We start from the raw sequence: 27,555 nt of genomic DNA on the forward strand, positions 1-27,555 counted from the left end.
CCTAACCATTTACCCAGCTGTTTTATCTTCCTCCTTAGCAGTCCCCTAAACACCACAGAGATCACCAGCTGAAATAATGCTTCCATCCTTTTTGTGTGCCCACCAGCCTCTGAATACAGTGGAGCTTTTATTTTTAATTATAGTTGCAATAGGCTGCTCTGCAATGTCATGTTCTGTCTAACCACTGGATTCTGCACTTTCAGTAATTGCAGCCTTTTCCCCATACCTCTAGGGCTTTTTGTTGTGTGCATTTAGTCAGATTCATCAAAAGACTGTTTGAAAATGTCAGTAGCCTCACCTTTGTTCCCCAGCTGATGGCTCATATTGCAACCTACTGCTGGAGTGCTGCACTTTTGTTGTCTAAGGTGTTTGTGTATGCACCCAGAGGAAAGGCTGTTGCATTTCGAAAGGGTTTTTGTTAGGGAAAAGCATTATTCAGGTAGCACCATATGGTAACAAGAGCATCCGCATCCTCCAGCTCCTACAAAAGGTTCTAAGCAGCTTAGTAAATGTCAAGTCATTCATGTTAAATGACATTAATTGATTCAGAACATCCGTAATGGGGATTAGGAAGAATCAAAAGTCTGTTGCTCCCTTGACTAAGTTTCAGATGGACGTGGTGATTAGATCCCCCTCTGATGTTCTCAAAGGACATTTTAATGCATGCAAGAGTTATATAAAAGTGTGCAGAGTAGGCTTACCAGGAGAGGACCCGTTTTGTGATTAAAAAGTAGAAAAACAAGAAAGAGTACAGCACATAATGTATGTGAATGTGAGGAACAGAAATTAGATTCCTAAATAAGGTTTTGGTCTAAGAACGAATGGACATAAGTGAGGAACTCAGAGACTTGAATGTAAGTGAAGTTTCCAACATTAGTTACACTGACGTGTTAGAGAAACCCAACAAAAGTTTTATTTTCTGTATCAGCATGGACAACAACCCATGCAAAGAGGAGTTTTCAGCTAGTCTATGGAAAGTTCAAGGACTGGAATGTGGCCTGTGGTGTAAATGCTGGGGATCAGATAGGAAAACCTGGTGGAGAGGAAATATAGGGGCAAGGAAGCACAGAGAGAGCAATGCCTTCTGCTAATGACCACCCATGTCAAGGCACTACCCTCCCAAAAGAAAAAGCAAACACAGAATTGTCTCTCATTGTGTTCTACTCCAGACTGGGGTATTAGTTGTCATGACCTAAAAGGCTCCATCAGTGTGACCTGAGCCTGAAACAATGGAATCCTGATGGAACGTTCTGGATTGGACTCTCACTCTGTTATTCATTAATTGCATCTACATTTTTATAGAGAGACTCTCGACAGAAATATGCTTTAAAACATGGCAACCAAGTCCCCGAGCAACACAACCTGATGCTGAAATTTGCCCTGTTTTGAAGGGAGGATTTGGCTGGAGTCAGACCACCGCAGGTCCCTTTTCACCCAAATTATTCTGTTCTATGATTTTGTACGCTCAACTCTATCCAGCAGGAATTCTGATCTCCTCTTATCTTGTCAGATCTCTACTTTTCATTTTCTTTTGCAATTGTTAGAATTAAGAATCAATAATACTATGTGGTGCCTGCCTCATGTAATGGTGCCTAAATTTTTCTTCCTGTTGAGTAAGAGTTATTAATTGTATTAACTGATGAGAGTTGGCCATAGCTTCAACTCATCCACTAGAGATGGGAAAAAAAACTGTCGAAATCAGTCTCCGAATGATTTTTGGGGTGTTTAACCACTTGTTTTTATAACCAGTATGATTTTGGGAAAGCAGTTGAGGCTTCTCTGTACAGATGAACGATCAGATCACGTTTATGCATTATTGAAAGACAAACATAAAGAAAAAAGGAGAATTGGGTTACCACTGTTACCCTACAAATGTCGTTGTCCTTATCGTGCACATTCAGCATGGACTTGGCAGTACTATTTGATTTTAGATCCAAATTTCTTCGATATGCATGTCTTAGATAAGGTACATTCTGATGAAAAAGCATATACATTTCACTATTTTAATACAGCAGTCCACACATTCCCATTACAACGGAGAGCAATATGGTTAGGACTACCAAGGTACAAAGAAACAAATTAATAGATATCACTGACATTGACAGTTGCCCAAGCATAGGCAAGGCATGTTGCATATCTGAAATATCTACATAGAGCTGGCAAAAGTCATGGGACTTAGAGACATCTATACGAAGACAGCTGCAGGAATATAGAGTTTCAGAAATGATATTAAGTGCCTTTTTCGGGGTAGCTTAGGTGATCCTCAAATAATGTTTAAGCCCACTGGGAAATAATGAGTGATAAATGGAATATGAAGCAGTACTTCAGTCTTACCAAGAAAAAAATGTTTTTGTTATGCCCATCATTCTTGCTCCTGAGTATAACTTGGTGCAGTATTTTCTGTGGCAAAATCCAGAACCGGTGCTCAGATCCTGTGAACTCTGAAATTTAAATATTACTGTTTATCCTTTCTGTTACCTTTGATTTGATCAAGAAAAGAGTCTTAAAAAAGCCTTTCTGAAGCCTAGGGGGAGAAATCATCTGTTGGTGCTTGAGATCTCCCACCCAAGGTGAATTGGATGCCAAAACTCCCTCATGGAGAATAAAGAGGGAATGCCACAATGTGGACCCATCCAGAACCCACTGCCAGCAGCCCCAGGCACAGAACGAGGGCTGAATCCACCATCACTTATAGCACAGGGAGCATCTGCCTCCAAACCTACTCTACAAGAGCAGCTGGTGCTCCAGCTCTGTGCATTTTTGCAGAAGTTCAAAGAGGTGGGTCCAAAACCCCAAAAGGGGATGCTGGAGAGCATCCCTCCCTCCACCTGACCCTGCGTAGCACGAAACGTTGCAATTGTCGGGTCTCCCAGAGAAGGAGCCGGTGGTCGGGAAGGGAGGTACAAGGAGCTCCGGGGCGGATCTTGAGCAGGTGTGGGCGGGCTGAGAAGCATTTGGCAGCCCCGGCAGAGGGAGAAGAGGGGAGGATGCTGCGGAGGATGCGAAGTTTGTGCTGGTTGCTGCTGCTGCCTCTGGTGAGTGTCCGGCGGGATGGAGGCAGGGCGTTGCACATCTGGTTGCTACCCGCAGCTGGAGGGATCCATCGCTGCACCACGAGCAGTCCTGGGGGGAATGGAAAGGGGGGGGGGGGGAGTTGATCCAGAGACAGGGTAACTTCTGTCTGAGCGGGGAGCGGACAGAAGAAAAGAGATGTAAGAGAAAGGAGGGAAAAAAAAGGAAAAGGAAAAAACAAGAGGAAGAGGAATAAAGCACAATTGTGAGTAAGGAGGTTAATTTCTAGTATTATTATTTTTACTATTATTATCATTATTATTATTATAGTTTTCAAGCCTTAAAGTGTTATCAATATGTCTTTCAGTTCCCATTGATTAAAAGTGCAGTTTCCAAAGGATAGAAAAGCAATCCTAAATCAGAACAGCTGTAGTATGGCTTCAGAGGGACAGGAAGGGACCAGCTTGCTGTCTCCCTTGCCATATGAAAGGCTACTTTGCTAAGGAGGGGGGATAACTAGAAAGAAATACTTTCTCCTGATGGGTATGGGCTATTTATCTCTTTGAGAGGGCACTGATGTTTTTACTCCTGAAGGCAGCTGCTTCTAACCAAGCAGGAGGACGAAGCATCTCGTGTCTGCTGTGCGCTGGAGGCAGCAGGTGAGATTGTAATGTTAAGCACCAGGGAAGATGGATGAGCAGAGGGATATGTACAGAGAGTGTGTACATCCCTCCCTTGCCAGCTGCTGGGGTTGCCTGTGCTGATGAGCCACAGCAGGTGTAGGTGGAAGTAGAGTCATATCTCCTCTTCGTTGGCCTCAAAGAGTTGTCTGCAAACCTTCCTGTGTGATTCTTGGGGGCTCATTAATTCTACCTTGAGCCATTTCAGTGTTAAATATTTAGCATAGGCTGGGATTCAGGCTCCCTCTGTAGTCAATGAGGAGACCATTACCTTCCCTGGAGGCATTTCATCTTGTCCTGCAAAAGACAGATGGGGAGAATGCTACTACAGAGCCTGTCTTTTCCTAGCAATGCTAGATGGTCACAGACTGGACTCTGCCCTTCACTTTTAAAAAGTGAAAAGATGCTCATTCTTACCTCTCATCCTCTGGAACACTCACTTTTTCTCTGTATTTACTCAGTTTTATTTGCAAGTGTTGTGATGTGGATTCTTGCTACATAAACCTTGTTACCTGTGGTTATTATTCAAACTGAATCATCCTGCTGCTACAGGTAGAGTGCCTTTGGCAGCTGGATGGCCCTTTTTACACATATCATTGGCACAGTGTATTCTTGCAGATGTCTGCAGAGCAGAGCTAACCTGATGTATCACGCACACCTGTGGGCTGCCACGCATTTTAACACTTCAGCATACTGCAGCAGTCAGTTCCCATCATAAATGCCTTATTAGGTGGGGTGAGAGAAGACAAATGCCAGTTTAACAAACTGAATGCTCCGTGTAGGCTTTGTGATCGAATTACTGGTCACATATGAACTCTGTCTACTTTGAGTCAGTGTTCTAAATTCAGTGGCTTGCACATTGTCAGACTTGGGCTGGTGGGGAGATCTGTACCCAAAGCCCAGTTGTCAGAGAGGATCAGAGATCTTTGGATGTTTGGGGCAAGCAGTTTTATCACATGCCAAAGGAACACTTCAGAGAAGAGAAATAATCATAGTGCAGATTCTCCAAAGAGTTCTTCACTCAGATGTGAAAATAAACCAGAAGGATAATCCTGAAAACTTCCTCTGTGTATTTAGGTACTTCTGGCTCCTATCAGCTCCACAGGGAGCTGCATGTCACAAGAGCTCCTTTGTGCCTTGGAGAGTAGTCCTTGACATTAAAAATTATCATTTGCTTGTAAGTGACAAGCAACAGAGAGCAGTAGGTGCTCAAATGCATAAAAAGGACTTTTCCTGTCTTAAAGATCTCAGAATCTCAGGGAAAAGAGGAGGAGGCACTGAAAAGACACTATATTCACCATCCACCCTGCTGAGCTGAACTGCTTTCTTCTCCAAACACTTACCAGCTTTTCACATTTCTGGGAAAAGGCTTCTGTCTGATTTAATGAGTGGAGGTGAGAATGGAAACAGAGGTGGGTTAGTACTGAGGCAGTAGGCACACAGATCCGAATCCATGGCGAGGTGCTGTGCTCCCAATAAAAGGGAGCTGGGTGCTTAAATTCCTGGCATAGCTACTACTCACTAATTTGAGTTTAAGGGATATGCAATTTTCTTCTAGGATTCAGTGACCTTAAGTTCCCCATCCATAGGCAGCTGGAGGGGTGGAAGGAGCAGCTCAGGTGTTTTGTTCTGGAGGGAACTAATGGAGGGAGACAGGTTCTGTATGGTGAGACTCTGCATCCTCAAAGAGAGGTAGGAGAAATCCTTCCCTCGAATAGCCTGTCTGCCTTCATTGGTTATCAAGGGAAGCTTGAATAAATCATCCAAAATTATCCATCAAAAACTTGGAATTAATGTCTAAAGCTACTTGTTTTGAGTCCCTTCATACAACTGGGAAAGGGTAGAAAGACTCCAAGAGCAATGGCTATGGCTTTGGTGGAGTGACATTCCCAGTTAACTTTAACATCCAGCTTTCAGTTTTTTGGGATTAGGTGATATGGTCCCCACCCTTAGGCTAACCCACTTTACACACAGCAATGGAGAAATTTCTCTTTAGTTTAAGCACTTGAAATACCAGAGTGGTAACGTGCTTCTATTCTTTACGTATTGGTAGTAATTAAAGAGTCTATCAAATTTATGCTGGTAACACATTCAATTTCATTTTCCTCAGGATAATACTAATTACATAGAGTTTACAAACAAAATAAGCTATTATATCTGTATTGTCACATACAGAATTACCTGTGAGTAATAGGTACATAGCACTAATATACATGCACTGACCGTACACAGATATGTGTGTATAAAAAACACTGTTCTGTATGAGGCTATGCAGTTAAATACAGTCTCATAAATACAATCCAATACACAGGGGAGCATTCAAGCATTACTCCAATGTCTTAAAAGCAATCTTGAAGAGATATTCCTCTAAACGACTGTAAGGCAATCAGTGTCTCATCTTCTCTTGTTCCATAGGTAATCGAGTTAGAAAGAGGAAACAAACACTGAAAATACCCTCTAGATAGTCATTTTAAGCCAAAAAGACTCCTGCAGTAATCTATTTAACTGGCTGAAGAAAAAGATTGGAAATAGGACTTTACCTTTTGGGGTTGAAAGTTTTGAGGATCGAGGCTGTGTCAGAACTCTCAAGTTAAGGACAGGATTTTCTATGATAGCCAAACACGTTGTTGGTGACTGGAGCCATGGCACTGCTGTGGTGAGCTCATGCCTTACATTCCAGTAAAATCAGAAATGGCAAATGGGTTTTGGATATGGTAGAAAAAAAAGTGGACGCTGGCTGGTTTTTACATTCACATTTGAGCTTTGAAGGTAAGAAACTGTGGCTACTTTTTAATGGTTTCTCCCAGTTTTCTGATAGAACGGAATTCTGTCTCAAAATGACAGGATTGTTGGGGTTGGAAGGGACCTCTGGAGATAATCTCATCCAATCCCATTGCTAAAGCAATTCCCTACAGTGGGATGCACAGGAAGGCAGGTTTTTAATTTATCATGTTATTATACTCAGGCATCGCTTATAGGTCACAATGGATAGGAAAATCCTCACTGCAGTGATGATGAAGTGGGTACTGAAATGAGCAGGAGCTTATGGAGCTGTAGGTTTGCCTCAGCTCCTTTTGGAGTGCATGGGAACATCATCTCTCACTTGGATGTGGCCTGTGGCTGCAGTCTCAGAGCTTCCCAATTATCATTTGGAGCTTTAAGAAAAGTGTCAGGCAGGTGGAGAGAATCAGGCCTGATGGATGGTTTTGATGAGCCATATACAACAGAGTGAGAAGTTTATGAAAGTGCTTGATGACTCCTTTGACTCCTTCAGTGATTAGAAGCATATTCAAATCTTTTTGTGAGTCGCCTTTCATGCTATGAGCTTATTATGTTCATCAACATTTCAACGTTGAAGAAAAAAAAGTATGCATTTTAGAGCACGTTTTGATTCTCTGAACTGTGTCTTCTACACTACTGGCCAACTTATGCGACCATTGTGCAGTCAAAACCAGGCAGGGAATGCAGGATATTTGAACGTGCCTTTCTGTGTCTCAAAATACCAGGTAATTTTTAGTTTACCAAGGTGAGAGTCTGTGTGATACGAAGGGCAGACAACTTATATGTGGGAGAAAATATTCAGGCATCAGAGTCATATCAGGAAAAGCTGAACAGGAGAAGCACAGACATAGAGAACAGGGAATACAGAGACAATTTCAGAGGAGATCTGGGAGATGAATGCAAACTGTAGAGACAGAGACTGAAAAAGCAGTAATGAATATTCTTACTGAAGGATTTATGGACTTGATACATAATCTATTTTTCAGATTTTAGACTTGGACTGCATTAGAAACTAACCAGATCACTAAAAAGACCATTCAGGTTCTTGAAACGTTTCCATCTTGCCAATAAATTCAGATTCCATTTTTTTAATGAATTTTCAAAAAGATGAAGTGTTACCAAATTTCTCCTGGCTCTTTGATCCCACTGAATTGCCGTTCCAGAAGTGACTAATATATTAGCGCCCAGCTTTGTAGCGTTTTCCTTATTTTTAGAGAGCATAGAATTCATCCTTATTTTCTCCCTCGTGTGATAATAGACTTTTTAATGACTGAAGATTTGTCTCTTATGCGCCATCTGAATTACAGTTTCTCTACCTCCACAACAGCCTTCAGGCACCGTCTTTGGATGGGCTGTCACAAACAGCTGCTTTTAACTGGCAAGAGATTTTGCAAGAGCTGCTCTCTTCCCAGGGCTTGCTAAAGTCTGATCTTCTCCAACAGAAAAAAATCAAAGTCCAAAGAGCCATTAGCTTGACTTTTCAAATTCAGTCAAGTCAGTGAAATCATAGAGAAAAAATTATGCTTCTTACTATCACTGAATATACTGCTTAAGGTTTCAATGCAATATCATTATGAATGAATGCAATCACATAGCGTGTGTGGGACAAAGGGGATCAGGCCCAGACAGCATGGGATCATGAAAGACAGATATAGCATCCTGAAAGGAGGTGGAGATGAGATGGGAGTTGGCCTCTGTTCCCAGGCAACAACGGGACAAGAGGAAATGGCATCCTATTGCACCAAGGGAGGTTCAGGTTAGATATTTAGGAACAATTTCTTCCCCGGAGAAGTCAGGCATTGGAATAGTGGTGGTCTTGAATACCGTGGAGGTATTCAATAAATGTTTAGATGTGGTACTAAGGAATGTAGTTTAGTGGGCAATGTTGGTGGTAAGTGGACAGTTGGACAAGATGATCTTGAAGATCTTGCCCAACCATAATGATTCTATGATTCTATGCTAATGAAATGTTGTTCAAGAGTAATTACAAATCTAAAATCTGGTTCTATGAACTGTCTCAGATTTTTAACATTCCCTCTCTTGTCATAAGTAACTTTTTCATGTTCACTTCTGATTGTTATTTTCTTTTCCAGGCAAGACTGTTTCAGTGGTTAGAACTCAAATGTAAGACACCCCTGTGAGCTCTGACTGGTTGCTAATGTTCAAGCCAGCTCAGTAGCTCAGCAATGCAAGACCTCATTCCTTTGAGTGCTGCCCACAATGCTGCATGAAACAGCTGAGTTTTCTGTATAAGCCTTCTGGTGAAGGCACTCTATAATGGAATTTACAGTAAACTCAAAGCCAGGTTATTACCTTGCCAGCAGGAAATGATGATCACTGAAGCACCATTTTAAAGCAGCCTCTTTGGCTTATTACCATGGCAGTGAAGACTCTATCAGATTAGACATCTTGGTTTTGGCTCCTGAATTACCCCTTTATAAGGTGAACAGGAGAAACACTTTTCCTACAAGAGCTCAGTGGTTATAGAAGATGTATCCAAAATTACAAACTATGTTCCTGAGCTGGCAAAACAAGAAATGCAGGGCCCTTTACTTTCTAGAAAACCCCATCACCTAACCACTGCAGACACAGTTTAGAGTGTAAAACCAATGCACAACTTCCCTATAGGTAGAGCACAGACTTCTCCAACCACTGTAAATTATTTTCACTCCACTCACTTCAGTGCAGCTCTGAGTTATGGTGACTTAGGGACTGGTTCAGCAGGTGTGGATTTACTAGAAGAGGGAAGAAAGGAGATACAGCCTCCTCCTTCAAGCAGCAGGCATTCTGGCACACATGTTCCCCATTTGACAATGCATTTGGGAGAGCAAAATTGCTCTGTTCCTCATTATGTGTTCCACCTGTGAGCGCTGTGTGTGTTGCTTAAGTTGGACTTTGGAAGAAGGTCTCTCTTCCCCCTTTGAGACCTTTTATTAGTAATTATTTGCCTACTTTTACCACTCCCTACACTTCTGGCATGAAGAGGAATGTTAAGTTAACCCATCTGTCCCCAAATGCTTTTATCTCAAAAGCATTTCAATTCTCCATTCTTGGGTTTGATTTCATTTTTGTGTGCTCTGGCTTTTCAAGCCTTTTTCCAGAGGACTCAATATAGATATTGTAACTTTCAAACATCAAGCTTAAGAATAATCCATAAACAAAATTTCTCATTAACAGCAGCAGAATATAGGAATTTCAGAAAATGAAATGATGACTTGCTTTCTGTCCATCTGACTCCATTCTTATAAGCAGAAGTAATGGATTTATGTAGTAATCATTTTCTTCCTACTACTCAGACTTTTTGTTTGTTATGTAGACAACTGAAATGCATTTTAAATGGTAAAGTGATAAACGGGACTCAGATTAAATCTGAAAAATTACATTTCAGAGTTGTGTTACTGCAGTAGAACAGCAAGAGGTACTATTTTAAGGATAACTTATGCTGATTTATAAAATGTATTTGAAATTACTGCTGGAGGGATTTTATGCCTGGAAAAAAAACCCAATGCCTTAAATTTCTTTTCATACAGTGTCCTTAATTCTTTTTTCTGTTCTAATATTAGGATGTATGAACCATCTCTGGAGACCCATAATTAAATGCGCTTTGTCCATGCTACTTTAAAACCCAAATGTAGGCACAATTTTTGATGTTTTTGGAGACAAATTTGTGTTCCTACTTTTTTATTCCTCTAGGCAGATAATCTTGTAAAAAAAAAAAAGTGTACATGGCTTCCAGTACCACTGTTGACTGAAAACATTCTGAAAGCCAATAAATCAACTTCCAGCGACTGAAATGGCAATAAAGCAGCAGATGTTTTCATCTGCACTGTGTTTTCAATGTCATTAGAGGTTTAGAATAGCCTACAGTCTTTCTCAGAAATCCTTCAATCCATCATTTCAATTAAAATCAGTGCCCTCAAAACCTTTGGCTTTGTTTTGAATAGCTTGCATAAGAGCTGCACTATTCCATGATTCCATGTGCCATGAAGATCCCACGATAGCCAGTGAAGACTTTGAACACAGCTGATGTGCTTTCTAGGCTCTCTTGACTCTAATGACTTTGATTTAGTTGCTTAAACGTGCACGCGTAGAACTATTTAAGAAAACCCAGACAGAGTGCTTGAAATTTTTAATAGGTCTGGCAAAATTAACACGGGGCTTACATGAGTGTATGGGAATTGTTGATCATGGCCTGAACCTCTGACTGACCACCTGAGGCAAGCAATGAGTCAGCCCTGGGAGCACAGGTGAAGGCAATTCACCTGTGCTACCAGAAGGGGTGGAGCCTGGCTTTACCTCTCCTAGATCCCATTTAAGAGCTGATTACCACTGAGGAAGGATTTCTTTCTGGAGGTTGCTCCCTGTGGGGTTTACTGCAAGCCTACAACACCGGTGAGCGTTTATTTTGATTATCTTTTTATTGTGATAATCATACTAAGCTTAACCTTTGTACACCTACTGATTGTACAGTAAAACTTTTGGGATACCCTACATCACCCCGAATGTCATTGCTCCTCCCTGGATAAGTGAAACATCCCTTGGATTTCTACTGACTGCAAAAGAAGCTTGAGTAACAAAGTCACACGTGGGCACCAGCGATGTAGAATTTTTTAGAGTTTAATGGTTCCTAAAGAACTACCTGCCATCGTTATCAGATGTTCTAGTCTACTAAGAGCATCTTCACAATGCGAGCAGACATGATGTAGACCTACAGAGGACCTCAAAGTTTCCAGAGTTGGAGACGGAGGCTAAGCAAGATGCTTAAGAATGCCTAAATGACATTAAGTATCTGTACATAAGAAATTGACCCAGTCAGTGGTGCTGGTGATGATTAGAAATCCACTTAGCTGATCAAATGTAGGTATCTTTGTCTGAGAAATAATGTAATTCCTTCAGCTCCAAAAGAAAATAACTTTTTTTTTTCTCTTTTCCTCATGTGGTGAAATGGAAGCAGTACTTCTGTGCACATCCTCAGGAAGTATGGTGACAAAATCATGTAGTCATTCAGTTCCAACTATGATCAAGAGTTTGTTTTTTTCTAATTTCTGTAAATACTTGGGCTTTAGTTTTGTTTATTGAAGTGCAAATGAGCACTTAAGTTTTGTGAAAAATGCAGGTATAAGGAGGAACCGGTATAAAAGCCCAACTTTTAAAAAAGGTGTTACATAAACAGGCTGCCATGGAAAATCCCAGCAGGGATGCATACCTACACATGTATATAAACTGATATATGTTCAAGATCACAGCTTCTTTTTCTCTTTGTCCATCCTTCTGCCATTTACATGTCTTCTTTGCAGAAAAATATTCAGCTTGAGCCTGCAAGATTTTTCACCTCAAATTACAAATCCTAAGTTACAAACTGGAAAGGAACCCTGCTCTGTTTGCTCTGGTAATCACTGGAATTCCTGGTTGTTTTGTCTTTGTCTCATTGAGGTTGTGGGAATCCATCCAGAATGCAAGATATTCCAGCAGTTGGTGAAAGAAGAGGCACTCTGCTTAGAAAGGAACGAATCTGTTTCACCTGATCTTAAAGGTAATGGTCTTGATGGCCAAGATCTGACTTTAATATGAATTGTATCACTTCTGATGTGTGGTGTGAAGATATCAGTTGTTCTTTTGGGTCACAACTTGATTCTACATTCCTATTCTCTATTCCTACTTGGTATGAAGTGCTTCTCCTGTTGGCTGGAGCTTTACCCCATCTGCTTTTAGGCATCTTTAAAAGCTCAATGTCTGAGTCAGGTTGTGTCGTCTTAGATTCCCTTACAGTCAGTGGAGGAAGGTAGATGTCCCTAGAAAATTTTTCATTGCCTCTGGCTTAGATGCTTATTTTAGGATGTGATGAATCATTCTTTGCAGTCATATTTCTCTTTACTATCTACAGGATGAGACTAAGATGATTAGTTCACACTCTGAAAAGTTTAGATGCGTTGTTTGGGTAGGAAAATCATACTTGGATTATTTAAAAAAACAAAACATTGAAATAGAAGAAGCTTCCAGAGAATATACTAAAAACCATGCTCAAACTAAATTATGTTGAAAATCATTCAGACTTTGGTGAAAATCTTTTTTGCTAGAAGCAAAAAATAAAAATAAAAATAAAAAAATTCCCAATTTCTTCAAAATATTGTATTTCTACTTTTTTAGAGATTATGTTGGACACGATGATCATGGAGGTCTTTTCCAACCTTGGTGATTCTATGATTCTATTTCTTTTTTTTTTTTTTTTTTTTTCTGTAGCCTATCCAATTACTTTGGTACCTTGCATTCTTCTAGTTCAGGAAAAACAGTTAATGCTCAACATTGTACCTATGGTACTTATCTTATTGGTAGAGGTTCCAGACTTGTTTCTCAGTTTTCAGGAAATAAACTGAAAGATCACGAATCATACAGAGTTACTTCCTAGCAGACGGGAATCAGAGGTGGAATTCATCTACACTGCTGTTTTTAATCTGAAGTTGGTGGAATTCATCTACAGAGTTTTTAATCTGAAGTTGTTATGCGTTGTTCTTCTTGTTGTACACAGCAATGTCTAATGAGTGTCATCAGTAGAGCCCAGGATATAATTCCTCTCTTCTTGAAGTATGTGGGCAAAACAGGTCAGTTGAATCAAGCTCTAAAATTGCAAATCAAGCTCTAAAAATGCCTATTCTTCTCTGATGTCTAAAAAGGAAAGAGTGACTGAAGCAGTCTTAAGTATTAATGATGTCGACGTTCTTGATGCAATTGCTACTACAGTTGTCTATATGGAGTCTTAGGTGATTGCCATTCATTAGTCTTTTGAAAACCACGGCGTGCAAAATGTTCTCTGCATTCAGTGGCCTAGCCATCAGTTTTAAGTCACTGGAAATGGAGCCCAACCTGAGACTGAAAACATCCCAGTTCCACTCCCAAACAAGGATCTGTTGCTTAATCCCACATTGTTAAATAGGCTACATTTTTATCCAAGAGCTCCTTCATGGCTTTTGAGTGCTTTTTAGAGGGACCCTTTTCCTCCTAAGACATGTGGACCACTGCGTGTCTATATGGAGCTCAGCTTACCTAACTTTGTTCATTTGCAAATTAGCAGCCTAGTTTATAATCATCAGAGAGACCTGGGTACATGCAGTGAGTGATTCATCCTGTCCTCAGAGGTGAGCCACCAGTATATGGGATGAATCATCCACTGGAAGTCCCTGTCTCTTTATGCTGATTATAGGGGGAAAATAGCTAAGTTTAGCTAATGTATTTTAGACAATTAAAATTAGAGATAATGAATCGGGGCTTCTATTTTCCCATCTGGCAAATTGGAGATAGCTGGAATTTCATTCTCAAGAGGGTGGTGTGAGGATATCTTAGAGAGAGGATCTCAGGACTCTCCTTTCTGAAGCCAGAGAGGAACTCTGCTTTGCTACAGGCAAGTGATATTGCTTCCACATTTCAGCTCCTGACAATTTTAGATTTGCCTTCTCATCAGTCACAGAGGAAACAGAAAAGAATTGGTGAAAGAAAATAACACCTCCCAAAATGAAACTCGTGCACTGTTTTATATCTGCCTTATAACTGCCTGGAGATTAGTTTCTGCTACAGCATGATGCTGGCTTTCTTTTTTTTAATTGTTTTGGCCATCTTTACGTAGTTGGTAATTTTTCTGCGCTGCACCCACACCTGCTTGACAATAGCCACTGCATGACAGCAGCTGGAGTCTCAATGTGAGGCATCAGTGACAAAGCCATGATTATCTGTAACTTCTGATAGCACTTTTTATTGGATACGTGGTGCTGTATTTTCAGTCAGCCACCTCTGGTGTGGGGAACCTATGACTACGAACCAGGCAGGTCTGCTCTTAATGATGGTTGTTTCAGAAGATGCTGAGAGAAGTTCTCTTGCTTTGGGATTGATCTAATCCCTATTGAAGTCCACTGCCAAAATGTTGGCTGACTGATAGCTGGATTTCAGCCTTTATGGGTTTTTCTTTTAAGTCAGTTGAAATGGATAGACTTTAAATGCGAAATCAAGAAATTAATGTCGAATTTTTCAATTATTTTCATCTAGATTTTCATCTAGACTCTGAAACCATTAATGAAAAATCTCTAGAGCTAATAATAATTCCATATTTTTATTTTATTGACTTCTGTGTTTTTTTGACAATAGAAAGAGCTGCAGTTGATCTGACTTTCAGATTGTGTCTGTTTGAATTTCATGTATGTTCTTTCTGAACAGAAGGTAGGAGTGCACTTGTGAAGGATGATACGCTCAAGAGGAAGAGGAAAGCAACACAATCATTTGTAGAGCTTTGTGGCCTCTTGTGACTCTTCTTCATGCATACGTATAAGTGGGAAAGCCACAGACAATCTCATTATGGCAAATCAACTCTTTATGTAATTCCTTTACTTAGGAAGAAAAAAATCCTTTTGTTTTTTTCCTTTCCAGGATGCGCCAGAGATTGGGATGGTCTAAGCTGTTGGCCCAGAGCTGCTTTGGGGGAAACAGTTAAAATTCCTTGTCCAAGATTTTTTTTGGAAATCACCAATATCCATGGCAAGACTTTTTTTCATATTCTTCTTATCTCTACATGCTTTAAAAATAAATTCTAATAGTTAAAGATTCAGTAGCTTCTACATTTTCATGATTCACAAAGCCATCCCATGTCTGCCAACACAGGGTAATGATGCACGTACACATCTTGGTTTATGGTGGATATTTGATACTTTTTTGTTTCGTGTGCAGCACTGAATTATCTAGTCTCCTTGATCTAAAAACTATGGGTAATTGGACTAGATTGCTGAGGTTATTATAATGGAATACATCATAGAATCAATGACTAAATGAACTCATGAAAAATTAAGTTTAGAAAGAACTTCCTAAGGTTCTTTCAGTCAGAGCAGGATCAGGCTCAAGAATTATATCTAACTTCAAAGCTAGATCAAGTGGCTCAGGGCTTTTTTCATACACAAAAATTATGTTGTAAATGCAGGATAGATTTCATACTTTGGTTTTGTCTGTGTGAAGATTGAATTTACAGAAAGAACATCTATATTACCTAAATGATATTCTACTTCTTGAAATGAATGGGAATATCAGTGTTAATTTTCAGAGAATAAATGTTCAGATTATTAACTGTCTATAGCTAGTTGTGCTTAACAGAACTAAATTGGCAAGGACTTACCTTAAGAATCAAAATTACTTCTTGTCAAAACATAAAAACAATTAACAGCAAAAAACAAACAAAAAACAATGTAACATCCCCATCCTCTAATTAATTCTCTGGTGTATTTTGCCATAAAAGGCTTCCTTCAGAGAAACTGCACGCAGGAGGCATATTGGTCAGAACCATTCCCATCATATGCTGTTGCCTGTGGATTTGATGAAAGTTCCAGCAAAGGTCCTGAGGATCAGGTGAGTTTTTATTTCCTGTTTGTGGATGTCTCCAAAACACACTCTCTTGTTTATGCTGAGTAGACAGATATTTCCTCATCTGAGCCCCGTCAGAATTCAGTAATTACCTTTCTTCAGTGCTAAGTTCAAACCTATTAAGTAACAAATTAGGCTTAATATAAAGCTCTCCATCCTATGTTTCTCTTGGTGTTACTCAACGATTTGTGGCTGGATCACCTGTCCTGTCCAACAGAATTTGTTTCTCTGAGAGATGGGATTTGAATCCACATCATCATCCAAGGGAGAGTTACCAACCTGCCACAGGAAACCACTGTGTGTGGTTCCAGTGCTTCACACTGCATTGGTGGATGAGCTTTGCTTTGTGGCTGAAGGGTATTGGTTTCTAAAGCCATGCTCACTGCCTCTGGCTCATGAGTTCTGATCTTGGTAAATGGAACACAAGAGAACAGGGTGGATTCCCACTCCTTGTACCCATTCTGCATTGGGCAAGGCTCCTACATCTCATACAAATGAACTAGACCCTGTATCATCACAGCTCACTCCTCTTACTCTGGTATTTTGATAGAAGCAATGGATGTCTCTCCACTCTGGGAAAGAAAAGACTAACTCATCTTTGTGCATGGTCAGAGCCATGACTCCACAGTGGAAAAAGGTGATTATCCATGGATCGAAGCAAGATAGAAGAGGTTGAACAGGACTGTCTTCATTAACACTCCAACTTTTTTTTTGTTTGCTTTCTGGTGTAAGCCATTTGGCTCTTAAGGTGTAATTGCTCAAACACAGAAGTAATTGTTCAGTTGTCTGGAACTTTAGGGAGTATAGGCATAGATGGATTCATCCATTTGTTTCCATAAAGTTGGAAACGGAAGCATGGTTTTAATAGGTAGTAGAAATATCTGGAGCAAAATTCCTCAACTGTAAACCAAAAAATATTTGTTTCTCTGCTATGTGGAGAAGCTGAAAAGAAAAATGCTTAAAAAGCCCTTCAGGTTTGTTATCTCAGTCATACCCTGAAGATCCATGAAGAGAAGACAAGATCAAAAAGATCTACTGTTCTGTAAATAGAAGGAAGCAGGTGATAAGAACCCCACTTATGTTCTACAAGGGCTACTTCTTTTATATTTTCCATCTTCAGTAAGAACATGAAGCGTCTTCTGTATACAGGGTGGATTTTTTTTAATCTACCCTACAAGAATATATAAAGCACATCAAAACACTTCCTTATTCAGTTGAAGAAGCTGTTTTCTAATTTGAACCTTTGTTTTGAAAATACCGTATAAAATATTAGCAGTATTTCAGAAACGCCAGGATGATTCCTATGTTGTCAGGGTTACCTGATTTTATTTATGGATCTACTTAAAATTGCTAATATATTGCCTCAACCTAGAAATGCTGTCTTTGGGGAAACAAAGAGTAGATCAATTAGTGAACAAAGTGTCCACTGCATTTCCAAGGAGGAAAATTCCAAGAACTTGGTTTCTTGGGATTTTGAATAATCAAGGGATCCTGTAGTAAATCAGAATAAAATGTGCATATTGCTATTGAATGAATTGTCCAAGGAATTAAAGATAGCAAGGTTATTTTCATGGCTTTAATTTTCTCACTTTCACGGTGCCATGAGAATTTTTCACAGAGTTCTGGTTTCCTCACCTTGCAACATGCAAGCTGTATTTCTTTTTTAACCATAACTCAGGTCAGCATGAAACATCCCTTGGCCCAAAAGGAGTACAGTATGGCTCTCATCTAAAGGTGCTGATTTACAAATCACCCAACATCAGGTTACGCATCTTCAAATCCTCATATACCTATAGGATAAATTGTAGCTATTTAACAAAATTAACATGCTTCGACTATTTTATGGTCACTATTTCTAATGAACTGATGGGCTGTGAAACCTGGCTCACACATGAGTGTATGAGGTCTTCAAAGTTTAAAAAAAAAATATCAAAAACATGTTAGTGATGGAGGGAGAAACCTAAGTCAGGTCTTTAATATCTAAAGCAATATTTAAGGGATAGGATTGACCAGTGAGGGAAATTGTATCTTACTGAAGCACACCAGTATGCATGCTGCATAACCACCAGCATCAATGTGTGTTTTCTTTTTCTCATAGAAATCATATTATTCTGCATTTTGGCGTGTCTACACTGCTGGCTATGCAGCATCAGTGACTTCACTCATTACAGCTCTAATTGTCTTTGCTGCCTTCAGGTAAAAATAATTGGTCTCTTTTCAGGATGTCTGTAGACAGCCTCATCCTAATTCCTTTCAAACTCTCTGCGTTTTTGTTTTTACCTATTTTCAAAAATTTCTCAGATGTTATACTGTCAATGGCAATGAGTTCTTCTATATTCGTGTGGTGTCATTTCCCCCCAGATGCTAAAGCTGGCTGGACAGTTTGTCTTAGTCTCTTTAATTGCACCATACAGTAGAAATGCTCCAAGCTGTTTTTGCTATTAATGTAAATATTCCTTCAGTACATAACAGGACAAATTATACAGAAACTGAGTATGTCTCACTTTCTGAAAATGTAGTCATCATAAGCTGTTCATTCCTTCTGTGAAAGACGTTATCAGGAGCAATGGAGAGAGGTTTAAAGGCGTTTATATTTCATGTTTGGTAATGTTAGATATTAGGAAATGAATCCTGGTTTTGATTGGCTTCAATGCACCTGGACAAAAGCCTTAAGCTTGATCTCCAGGCAAGAGCACAGACAACAGAAGCAACTTCCTAGATGGAGTGGACAGATTCTCTCTTAAAGAGAGACCCAGGATGTAGAGGTTGATATACCCAAATCTGCATATCTGAGATAAAGGAGATGCCTTTATCTCGAGTTCAGACTGTGGGCAGGACCATGTAGGGGAATTTGAACTCGGAAAGTGTCTGAAGTGATCCTGTATTCCTATCTGAGTTTTGATGAGATCATGAGAAATTTCTCTTGAAATACAATTTTCCTTTTCTTTTTTCATGTCAGAAAATTCCATTGTACACGGAATTACATCCACATGCACCTGTTTGTTTCCTTTATCCTGAGAGCAATTGCTGTTTTCACCAAAGATGCCGTTTTGTTTGCAGATGAAACTATGGACCACTGCCTGATGTCAACGGTACTAAATTTCCCCGTTCTCTTTTCTTGAGTTCATGTTTGATTTGTGACTCGAAGAGAACATAGAGATTTCTTAATCCCATTTCTCTTTAGTTTGCAAGAACTATAAGCTTAAAACAAGACCAAGTGCTATGGGTTACATTCAGCTGTAGTATGTAATGTGCAACCTTGTTGAGTCTACTGGAGCAGTATTTATTTCTATCATATAATCATAAATATAACCAGATGTTTGAATGAATCAGAATTTCTGAAACCTTCTATTAAATTCCTCAATTTCTGTTTGGCAGAATTTAATTTTGCTTATACTTGTCAAGAACCAAAACCCAATGGAGAGTACATCTAATGATTTTTTTTCTTCCTTTCTATTTCCAGGTAGCTTGTAAGGCTGCAGTGGCATTCTTCCAGTTCAGTATTTTAGCCAATTTCTTCTGGCTTCTTATTGAAGGAATATACCTTCAGACACTGCTTTTGCTGACCTTTGTTTCAGACAAGCAATACGTATGGTGGTTCATCTTTGCTGGCTGGGGTTTGTACTGCTTTCCACTTCATGTTGTTTACTATTTCCACCTACTTTTAGAACTAAATAAAATATTCTGAGGTTTTCTTTGATAATTTCCTTTGAAGAAAGGTACCTTTTCATGCAGGGGCACTACATTAAAACCATACCATTATCCATATTTCTTACCTTGTTAGATATTTTGCCATTTAAAACTTTGAAGGAGAAGGTAGAATGGATCATTAGAAGCATTAGAATATTCCTACTCAAAAGACTGCTGCACTCCTCTTTATGACTGGAATTAATTTCATGCAACTAAAGCCATTATAAGTTAATCATCTAACCTAAGCTATCTCTCCAGGTTTCTCTGCAGTCAGTAGGGTGAGGTAGGCATGCTGTGGTGGTGATTAATCCGTTCCTCAAGCAGATGATGACTAATGTGCCTGGATAACAGCCTGAAAACATCTTGTCTCCTTCCACTGACTAAAGAAGTTTGAATGACCAACTTTAAGTTGACGTTTTGCTTTTATGAGGCAGAAAGAGATTAATCTGAGATTGCATGAGGTCAGGTCTAGGAATCAAAAATGCTTTTTTTTTTTTTTTTTTTCCCAGAGACATTCTGTGTCTTTAAGGAATCTTTTGAGTTTTTGATTTAAAATATCCCCCAATATCAGAATAGGTGCATGTAATGCACAAAACTTATTTCAGTGCAGAGAATTGCTTACTGCGACTCTCTTATCTTGCACCTCACATCAGCTATTCTAAAACAGAGACACTTAGAGAGATTATGCAGCATTTTCATTTTGAGAGCAAAATCCAAATTCTCACAAGTTACATTATAATTTTCCCTTCTTCAAATTCTCAGACTTCATTTGACTTTATTAAAAAGAAAACAACTCAATTTTATAAAAGGATATTAATTTGGAGCTATTTGAATTATGATTGCCAGAAACTAAACACTTAGGTCCCGATTAATAACAGCTAACATGAAATAACAAAGAAACACCTCAGTTAATACTGCAGCAATGCTCATGTCCTATAATCCATCAAAAGTAAGAAATGTCTCGGGGCAACTCAGGTCTTAGGTATTATGAATACAAATATTCCTCTTTGTTAATTAAAATGTCAGATCTAATATTTAATAAAGCTAATTTAATTTGAATATTTAAAACTATGTTTTGAAATTATAGTTCTATGACACCCCCAATTCTCTTTCATTTTGGTTTCATTCTGCTATTCTACATGGATTTTTTTTCTCTGAACTGAGAGTTTTCTGTAAAGAAATTAGACTTGCCCATTGTCTGTGTTTTAATGGGGTGTCCAATCTGCTGCACTGTGAATATTCTTTCAATAAAGTTTCCAGCAATACAGAACACAGCATTAAAAAATATGTTTTCCACATTGATTTGCCTAGGAGCTCCCACTGCTGTGTTGCTTACTTGGGTCCTCACAAGACTCCATCAACAAAACACAGGGTAAGTCAGTGTTTGAGTAAGGAAGCCAAGGTCATCTAAATTTATATTTTATTTTGATTTACTAACACACAAAGAAATAGAAGTTAAGAACAGATAAGCAAGAATATTGTTCCAAAGGTGTGCCTCTAATCTTTAAACTTGACAAGAATGCAAGAAAATAGTTTTCAGACCTCTAATTTTGATGTACGTATATTGAGTAATTAAAACTGGAAATGCCATAGCAAGAGTTGAAATTATGTTTAGTTTCCCAGTGCTCAATCCTTGAAATAACTGCATTTTAAGAAAATCACTGCTTCTGTTTAAAAACAGCCATGAATTGCTAGCCTTAACCTTTTCAAAGCTGCACCTCCTAAAGACATTGTTATGTCTTCATAGGTAGTTCTGTGTGTCATTTTCCTTCAGTTCTTTTTCATTATTATTTTTCGTCTTTGAACACGAGTGCCAATTATAATCAGTACACTGTTTACAAAGAGCTGCCCTGAAGGCCCTCATGTCATTTCACATGGATGATAAGTTGGAAGAGATACTGCTTCATACCTACTATGTTAGGACTTGATTAAGTGATGCAGAAATAATAAGTCCTATAGTCTACACATTGTATTTTGCTCTCATCTAATTACTGCAGTGTGTCTGCAGTAGACATTCTCCACTGTAATACTTTGTAAGTGGTCATCCTTTCCATAGTATGTGCACAGAAAAGTGTGAGGAGGATTTCCTTTTTCCTCCTTTGCTGTTGCTCCTCTTCCAAAGAATGGCCAGACTGCTGGGCTTATTTGTTGAATCTGTAGTAGAAGAGCCTGGCACAATTACAAAGGCATTATAAATAAAGCTCTGGAGGAAGTTGAAGAGTGTGAACAAGAGCTCTGACACGTTCTCACAGTTGAAGAGCCCAAGGAGGCTGTGGATGCCCCATCCCTGCAGGCATTCAAGGCCAGGTTGGATGTGGCTCTGGGCAGCCTGGTCTGCTGGTTGGTGACCCTGCATGTAGCAGGGGGTTGGAACTGGATGAGCATTGTGATCCTTTGCAACCCAGGCCATTCTGTGATTCTGTGAAGAGGAGAATGAAGAGCACCGGAACTTTGCCCTTCCAGCAAACTACTCTGTTTTCTACTCTAACATACTTGTGTGTCCGTTATAAAAAAGAGATCAATAACATCCTGTTACATTGCAAAGGTAGTGTAGTGGAATAACTCCAATGAAGACATTTATAGAGCTGGAACATTTTCATTGCAGACACCATCGTTCATTTGGTTGCTCCTCTGATGTCAGATGTAGTTTCAAACCACAGTATCAGAACCACTCTTTTCTTATCCAACAGCTAATTCACAGGCTTAACGATCTGAACTTACATTAAAGATACTCATTATACTCAGACGTGCTGGGTTAAGCCATCATCTGTAAGCTCCAGCATTATTCAGCTCAGTGTTCTGTGTCTGGGAACTGGAAGAGAAAAGAATAAAAAGGGAATAAATTTCCTTTAAATTGGGCTGCACATAAATTTTCTGGGAGGTATCAGGGAAAGAATACTGCTAGAGGTCTTGGAATTATCATTTAAAACAGTGTCCATCACTTTCCTGCTCAGTGACGAAAATAGTTCTACGTGTTGTGAAAAGCTCAAATGGTGTAGGTAACATTATTGCTTTTGTTTGCCTTTTCAGATGTTGGGATGATGATGAAAATGGAGTGGTGTTATGGGTCATCAAGGGCCCCATTCTGTTAACTGTACTGGTATGTTTCTGCATTTTTTTCTTGAGCATGCTCTGAAATTTGACAGCTATACTAGTGTTTCCTTCCAGTAAAGTGGAAAAAAACCAATGTCATATGCCATATTTGACTTTTTTTGAATGTCAAGGAGTTGGAAATTATAGTGTTGGTTGTTTTTGTTTTTGTTTTTTTTCCAAAAATCCAAAATCACAAATCAGGGGGTATATCAGACATTTTCTGGAGTCATGCTAGGACATAACAGAATCACTCTGACACATCCATTCCATATACCATGTTCTTGCCTGCATCTTTGTGTTCTATTTCTGAAGAAAGGATATCCATATTGGCATAGATACCTCATAGATAATGTGAAACTGATTTAATTCAAGGAATATCTATAGGTCATTTTATCTAGTGTATTTTTACAATAAGTTCTTATGATGTAAACTCAAGACAAGAATTGTCTCATGTGCAAATTCATTCCATCTAAATTTAGGAAGAAAATAGTATGTCATTTAAGAATGTGTATATTATAATCTCTGTTATAATTAATGAAGGAAACTGGAGAGACTACTTAAACTAAAGAATCTTCTAAGACTTGACAGTGAATGCAATGAGATAACATCAGACACGCAGCAATATTGAGATTTGTATACTTGATTCATCCAGCAAAATTTTGATCATATCTATCTTTATATATAACTATAAATTGGTGGGAGAAAGTAATATTATTTCTAATGATATGGATATGATCTGAGAGCAAATGTCCACTGGTTTATGTATTTCCTATTAGTAAAGATTTTTAGTTAATTTATATCAATTGAAGATACTTCCTGACTTGTAGTAAATTTACAGATTCTGTCTTGCCTTTTCAGATTAACTTCATTATATTTATTAATGTCATCAGAATTCTAGTCCATAAATTGAAATCTCAAGAAGGAGGGGGGAGCAATTCAAGCCACTTTGTGTAAGTATTGTAGAGTCTCTTGAAATTTACCCATTTTAGCTGCTCTAAGACGTTTTTTTACAGGCAAGGAAACAAATGTTTTCCTGGTTACAATACAGAAGGAGAAGTCCTCAGAAGAAACAGTAAACTAAACTTGTCTTTTTATCCCAAATATCACAAGTCTTTTCTTTGGGGAGGAAGTAGGAACCTGAGAGGCATGCGAGGGGGTGGAGGGTGAGAAGTCTAATGCAAAGTACTACAGCTGCAAAAAGATCAAACTTGAATGAGTAAATGTATTCAGGTAATGCATCCATCTTGCTTCCAGACATTTCCACACAGACAGGGAAAGAAGCAGATAATTTTCATTAAATCCTCGACAATAACATGCTATTAGTCTACTGATGACTGAATGTAGTCTGCTTTGTTTACTAACCTCTTTAAAATCAGTGTGGATCTCACTGATGCAGTCAGAGGACTAGCAAGATACTCGATTCTTCCCAAGATGTCATTTAGTTACAGTGCAAGACTATGCCCATCTAGAATGGTCTGAACATCAAATGGAAAGCCCTAGGGCATTGTCCATGGCTCTAGCACCAATGCTTAAGCAACAGATTCAAGCCTCATGGACAGTAATAATCAGATCATCCTTGGCAGTTGTGGAAGTTTAGGCATTTACATGGTAGAAACCTTCAAGGGATTGAGACTGGTCTCAGGAGGGTGGATTAGAATCCCCAGTTTGGTGCCTCAAGCCTTTGTATGTGTATCACGGAGAAGAACACATAAGGATCAGTCTGAAATACTCACATGCTGATTTGATCATCTTGCTGGCCAGATACTGACAGTAGCAGTGCCAGAAAGCAATCTTTCCACAACTTCATTGGATATTCCACAACTACATCCATTCTGGACTGTAGTAAAATTTGTTCCAATGTTTAACTGTTGTCACTAATTTCACACATCTAAAAATGCCTTGTTCTTTGATCCTTGACTTGCCAGGAGACTTGCTAAATCTACGTTACTCTTGATCCCACTCTTTGGAGTGCACTACATCGTATTTGCATTTTTCCCAGAGAGCACTGGTTTGGAAGCTCGGCTTTACATTGAGCTAGGCTTGGGTTCCTTTCAGGTAAGCAGAACAAAAAGTTTATGAGTCCTGAGAGGTTTGGGCTGAAGCACCACACTATTTCATTATTTAGGTTGACTATCAGAGTAGGTGTTAATAATGTGTCTAAATTCAGCGCACACATTCCATCTCACTCTCAAACAAGCTCTTTATGTTGTTTGCTCCCCTATCTCATTATTTAAAATCTCACAGTACTTCTTAGTTCTGACTCATTCTTCATATCATTAAAAGATGTACCTACATTTATGGCATAACAATGACTGAGTGCCACGAACATCAGCCTGTGGATTAAGAAGGACCGAATGAAAATAATTCCACGTGTAACAAAGAGGATGATAAGAGGATTGAAAACATAATGATAATATATAGCAATCTATTCTGCTCTTACCCTTCATCAGTAGCGAGTCCATCATCTGAACACTTCCCTGTTTCCTTTTCCATGTTGGACACTGTTTGGAAAAATATCTGTTGGCCTAAGCCAAATCTGTGCCATGGACCATATTAATAATTTACCACATCAATAATTTAACAGTGCTCAGAGCTGTGACTACCAGTATTAGCACAGTCTGCAGAATGGTTTGGATGTGGGCTGGCTAACATTAATAATATTATAAATACCCTGGATTCTGCTGAAACATTGAATCCAAATATGAAAACCCGGTAAATAGTGCCATGTCACCTAAATCAGAACAACAGAAAAAAATATACTGTCGCTGTCTTACTCAAATTTTCAATAAAAGATGATGCTTTTCCCTGTTTCTATCCTCCAAATCACAATGATTATTTTTTTTCTCTATTCTTCCTGTCCTAGGGCTTTTTTGTAGCACTTCTATATTGCTTCTCAAATGCGGAGGTGAGTAGCAAGTATATGAGATTATAAAAACCTTTAAAAAACATGGCTATCTCTTATTTTTTTCCTGTTTCCAAAATGGATCTGCGCTTTGATCCGTTCCCAAATGCAGAAATACCCCAAACTCTTTTTCCCTTAGTTCCTTTTTTGATTCTAACTGTATTCAAATAATTCTGAAAGAAGGACAGCTGAATCAGCTATGAAGCAGTGACCCTTTACAAATGGTTGGTGACAATCAAGGAACATTTGCTCTGCTTTACCTCTGATAGTTATCACAGTGTCTTGATGGAAAGCCTATAACACTGTACTTTCTTCTGGTTTATTTTCTCCCACAAGTTTATTTCCCTTCAATTTTCCAGTAAATAAGCAATGGCCAATAGTAACTCCCCTGTAGTCTTCTGAATGTTGGAAACTTTATTTTTCAATGTGAATGTGGATGTAGTTTCAGTCCTTTTAAAACCGCATTAAGGCTTAATCTTGATTGATGTGAGTGCACCTAGGCCTTATAGCCATGCTATAAAATATTGGTATATTTTATCTTCATTGCTCACTCTGTCTTTATTTTCTGATTATTTGTTTTTAAATTCCTTCTCTGTAGGTTCAAAGTGAACTCAAGAAGCAGCTGTGCAAATGGCGGTATCAAGAATACCTGAGCTTCACACACAAACGTGGGACTGTGTCCAGAGAAAACAGTCCAGTCAACTATGTCACTCAGTTATCACTGCTTGAAAAAATCAGTCCAAAAAGGAAAACACCTGCCTACCAGAACGGTGTAACTTCTGTCTGAACTTATCTAGAAGGCAGAGTTGCTGTGAATGCACTAAGACATGGCCACTTTGGATTCTTCTTGGCTTTCAAAGATTCAATCAGTCACAGAGTAACTTGGATTGGACCTTAAATATCATCTGGTTCCAATCCCCTTGCCATGAGGTCATTGCCAGCCACCAAATTAGGCAGCCCAGGGCCCCATCCAACCTGGCCTTGAGCATCTCCATGGATGGAGCACACTCTGGGCAGCAGTGCCAGGGCCTCACTGCTTTCTGAGTAAAGAATTTCTTCCTAACATCTGACCTAAATCTCACCTCCTTTAGTTTAAAGCCTTTTTAAAGCCAATTTCCCCTTGTCCTATCACTATCAAGTTGCATACAAAAGTCTGTCCCCCTCCCTCTTGTATGTTCCCTTCAAGTACTGAATGCCACACTAAGGTCTCCCCGGAGCATTCTCTTCTCCAGGCTGAGCAAGCCCAATTCCCTCAGCCTTTCTTCACATCAGATGTACTCCAGCCCTCTGATCACCTTCATGGTTTCCTCTGGACCAGTTCCATCCACTCCAACCCACTTCAACAACTTCCCATAGCATCATCAGATTTCTGAAAATTTCCCATCCGGAATGTGAGCTGCTTTTCTCACCTGGTACATATTAGCATCACAACTCTTGTTCCCACCCTCCCTAAACACACAAAATCCTGTTATTTTTTCATTTTTGTTGTGAAATGAGAGACCTATAGCTCTTGGACATCAATAGGTTAACACCCAATTTAAAGAAGCTACATTCATTTCTTCCATGTCCAGCACTTTTGTCACATCTTTGCCAGTGTTTCCTGAAATTTCCAGTTTTTACGAGTTCTGCAATTAGTCTTCATTTGAAAGAGTTGTAGAGTGGCAAAGGCTGGCAACAATTACATTATCTACTTCGTGTTGTTTTGTTTTTTTTTTTTCTTTTGTGCCTGTACAGTGGAGAGATTAAGTCAGGCCAGAGGACCCCAAACCTTTTCTTTTTCGTGACAAAAGCTGAAGTAGCAGAACATTAGGAAGATTATGTGTGTACAAAGGAAGAACACACAGCGAACCTTATCCCAGCTGGTCTACCTTGAGCTCAGAATAATTTACAAGCCTTGTGTATCTGTGACCAGACACTGGTCCTTGTGTAGCTGCAATAAACCTTTTGTTGCAATATCCTTGAAGGTTAGCTGGATCCATGAATTAAATCCACAGATAAACTGTG

At 39.1% G+C, this 27,555-nt stretch overlaps 1 protein-coding gene across 1 annotated transcript; it reads left to right on the forward strand.

Annotated features, from left to right (window-relative positions):
• Window positions 1–2,945: 2,945 nt before the first annotated feature.
• Window positions 2,946–26,338, forward strand: LOC116238269 (vasoactive intestinal polypeptide receptor 1-like). The gene is made up of 13 exons (XM_031607842.2): window positions 2,946–3,035; window positions 11,907–12,006; window positions 14,886–14,993; window positions 15,742–15,851; window positions 17,965–18,062; window positions 18,826–18,958; window positions 19,330–19,483; window positions 20,868–20,928; window positions 22,587–22,656; window positions 23,508–23,599; window positions 24,575–24,704; window positions 25,513–25,554; window positions 26,150–26,338. Exons 1-13 carry the CDS (start codon window positions 2,988–2,990, stop codon window positions 26,336–26,338), a joined length of 1,335 nt encoding a protein of 444 aa, XP_031463702.2. The 5' UTR covers window positions 2,946–2,987.
• Window positions 26,339–27,555: the final 1,217 nt, after the last annotated feature.

The sequence above is a fragment of the Phasianus colchicus genome, chromosome 6 (genome assembly GCF_987193195.1).
Source record: "Phasianus colchicus chromosome 6, bPhaCol1.hap1.1, whole genome shotgun sequence".
NCBI lineage: Eukaryota > Metazoa > Chordata > Aves > Galliformes > Phasianidae > Phasianus > Phasianus colchicus.

What these genes read in the sequence shown, in the direction of transcription:
- LOC116238269 (XM_031607842.2), top strand. Translation starts at nt 2,988, where the DNA reads ATGCTGCGGAGGATGCGAAGTTTGTGCTGGTTGCTGCTGCTGCCTCTG. An exon ending in GGTTGCTGCTGCTGCCTCTG is followed by an intron (nt 3,036 to 11,906) that starts GTGAGTGTCCGG and finishes TGTCTCATTGAG; the next exon opens with GTTGTGGGAATCCATCCAGA. An exon ending in CCATTCTGTTAACTGTACTG is followed by an intron (nt 22,657 to 23,507) that starts GTATGTTTCTGC and finishes TTGCCTTTTCAG; the next exon opens with ATTAACTTCATTATATTTAT.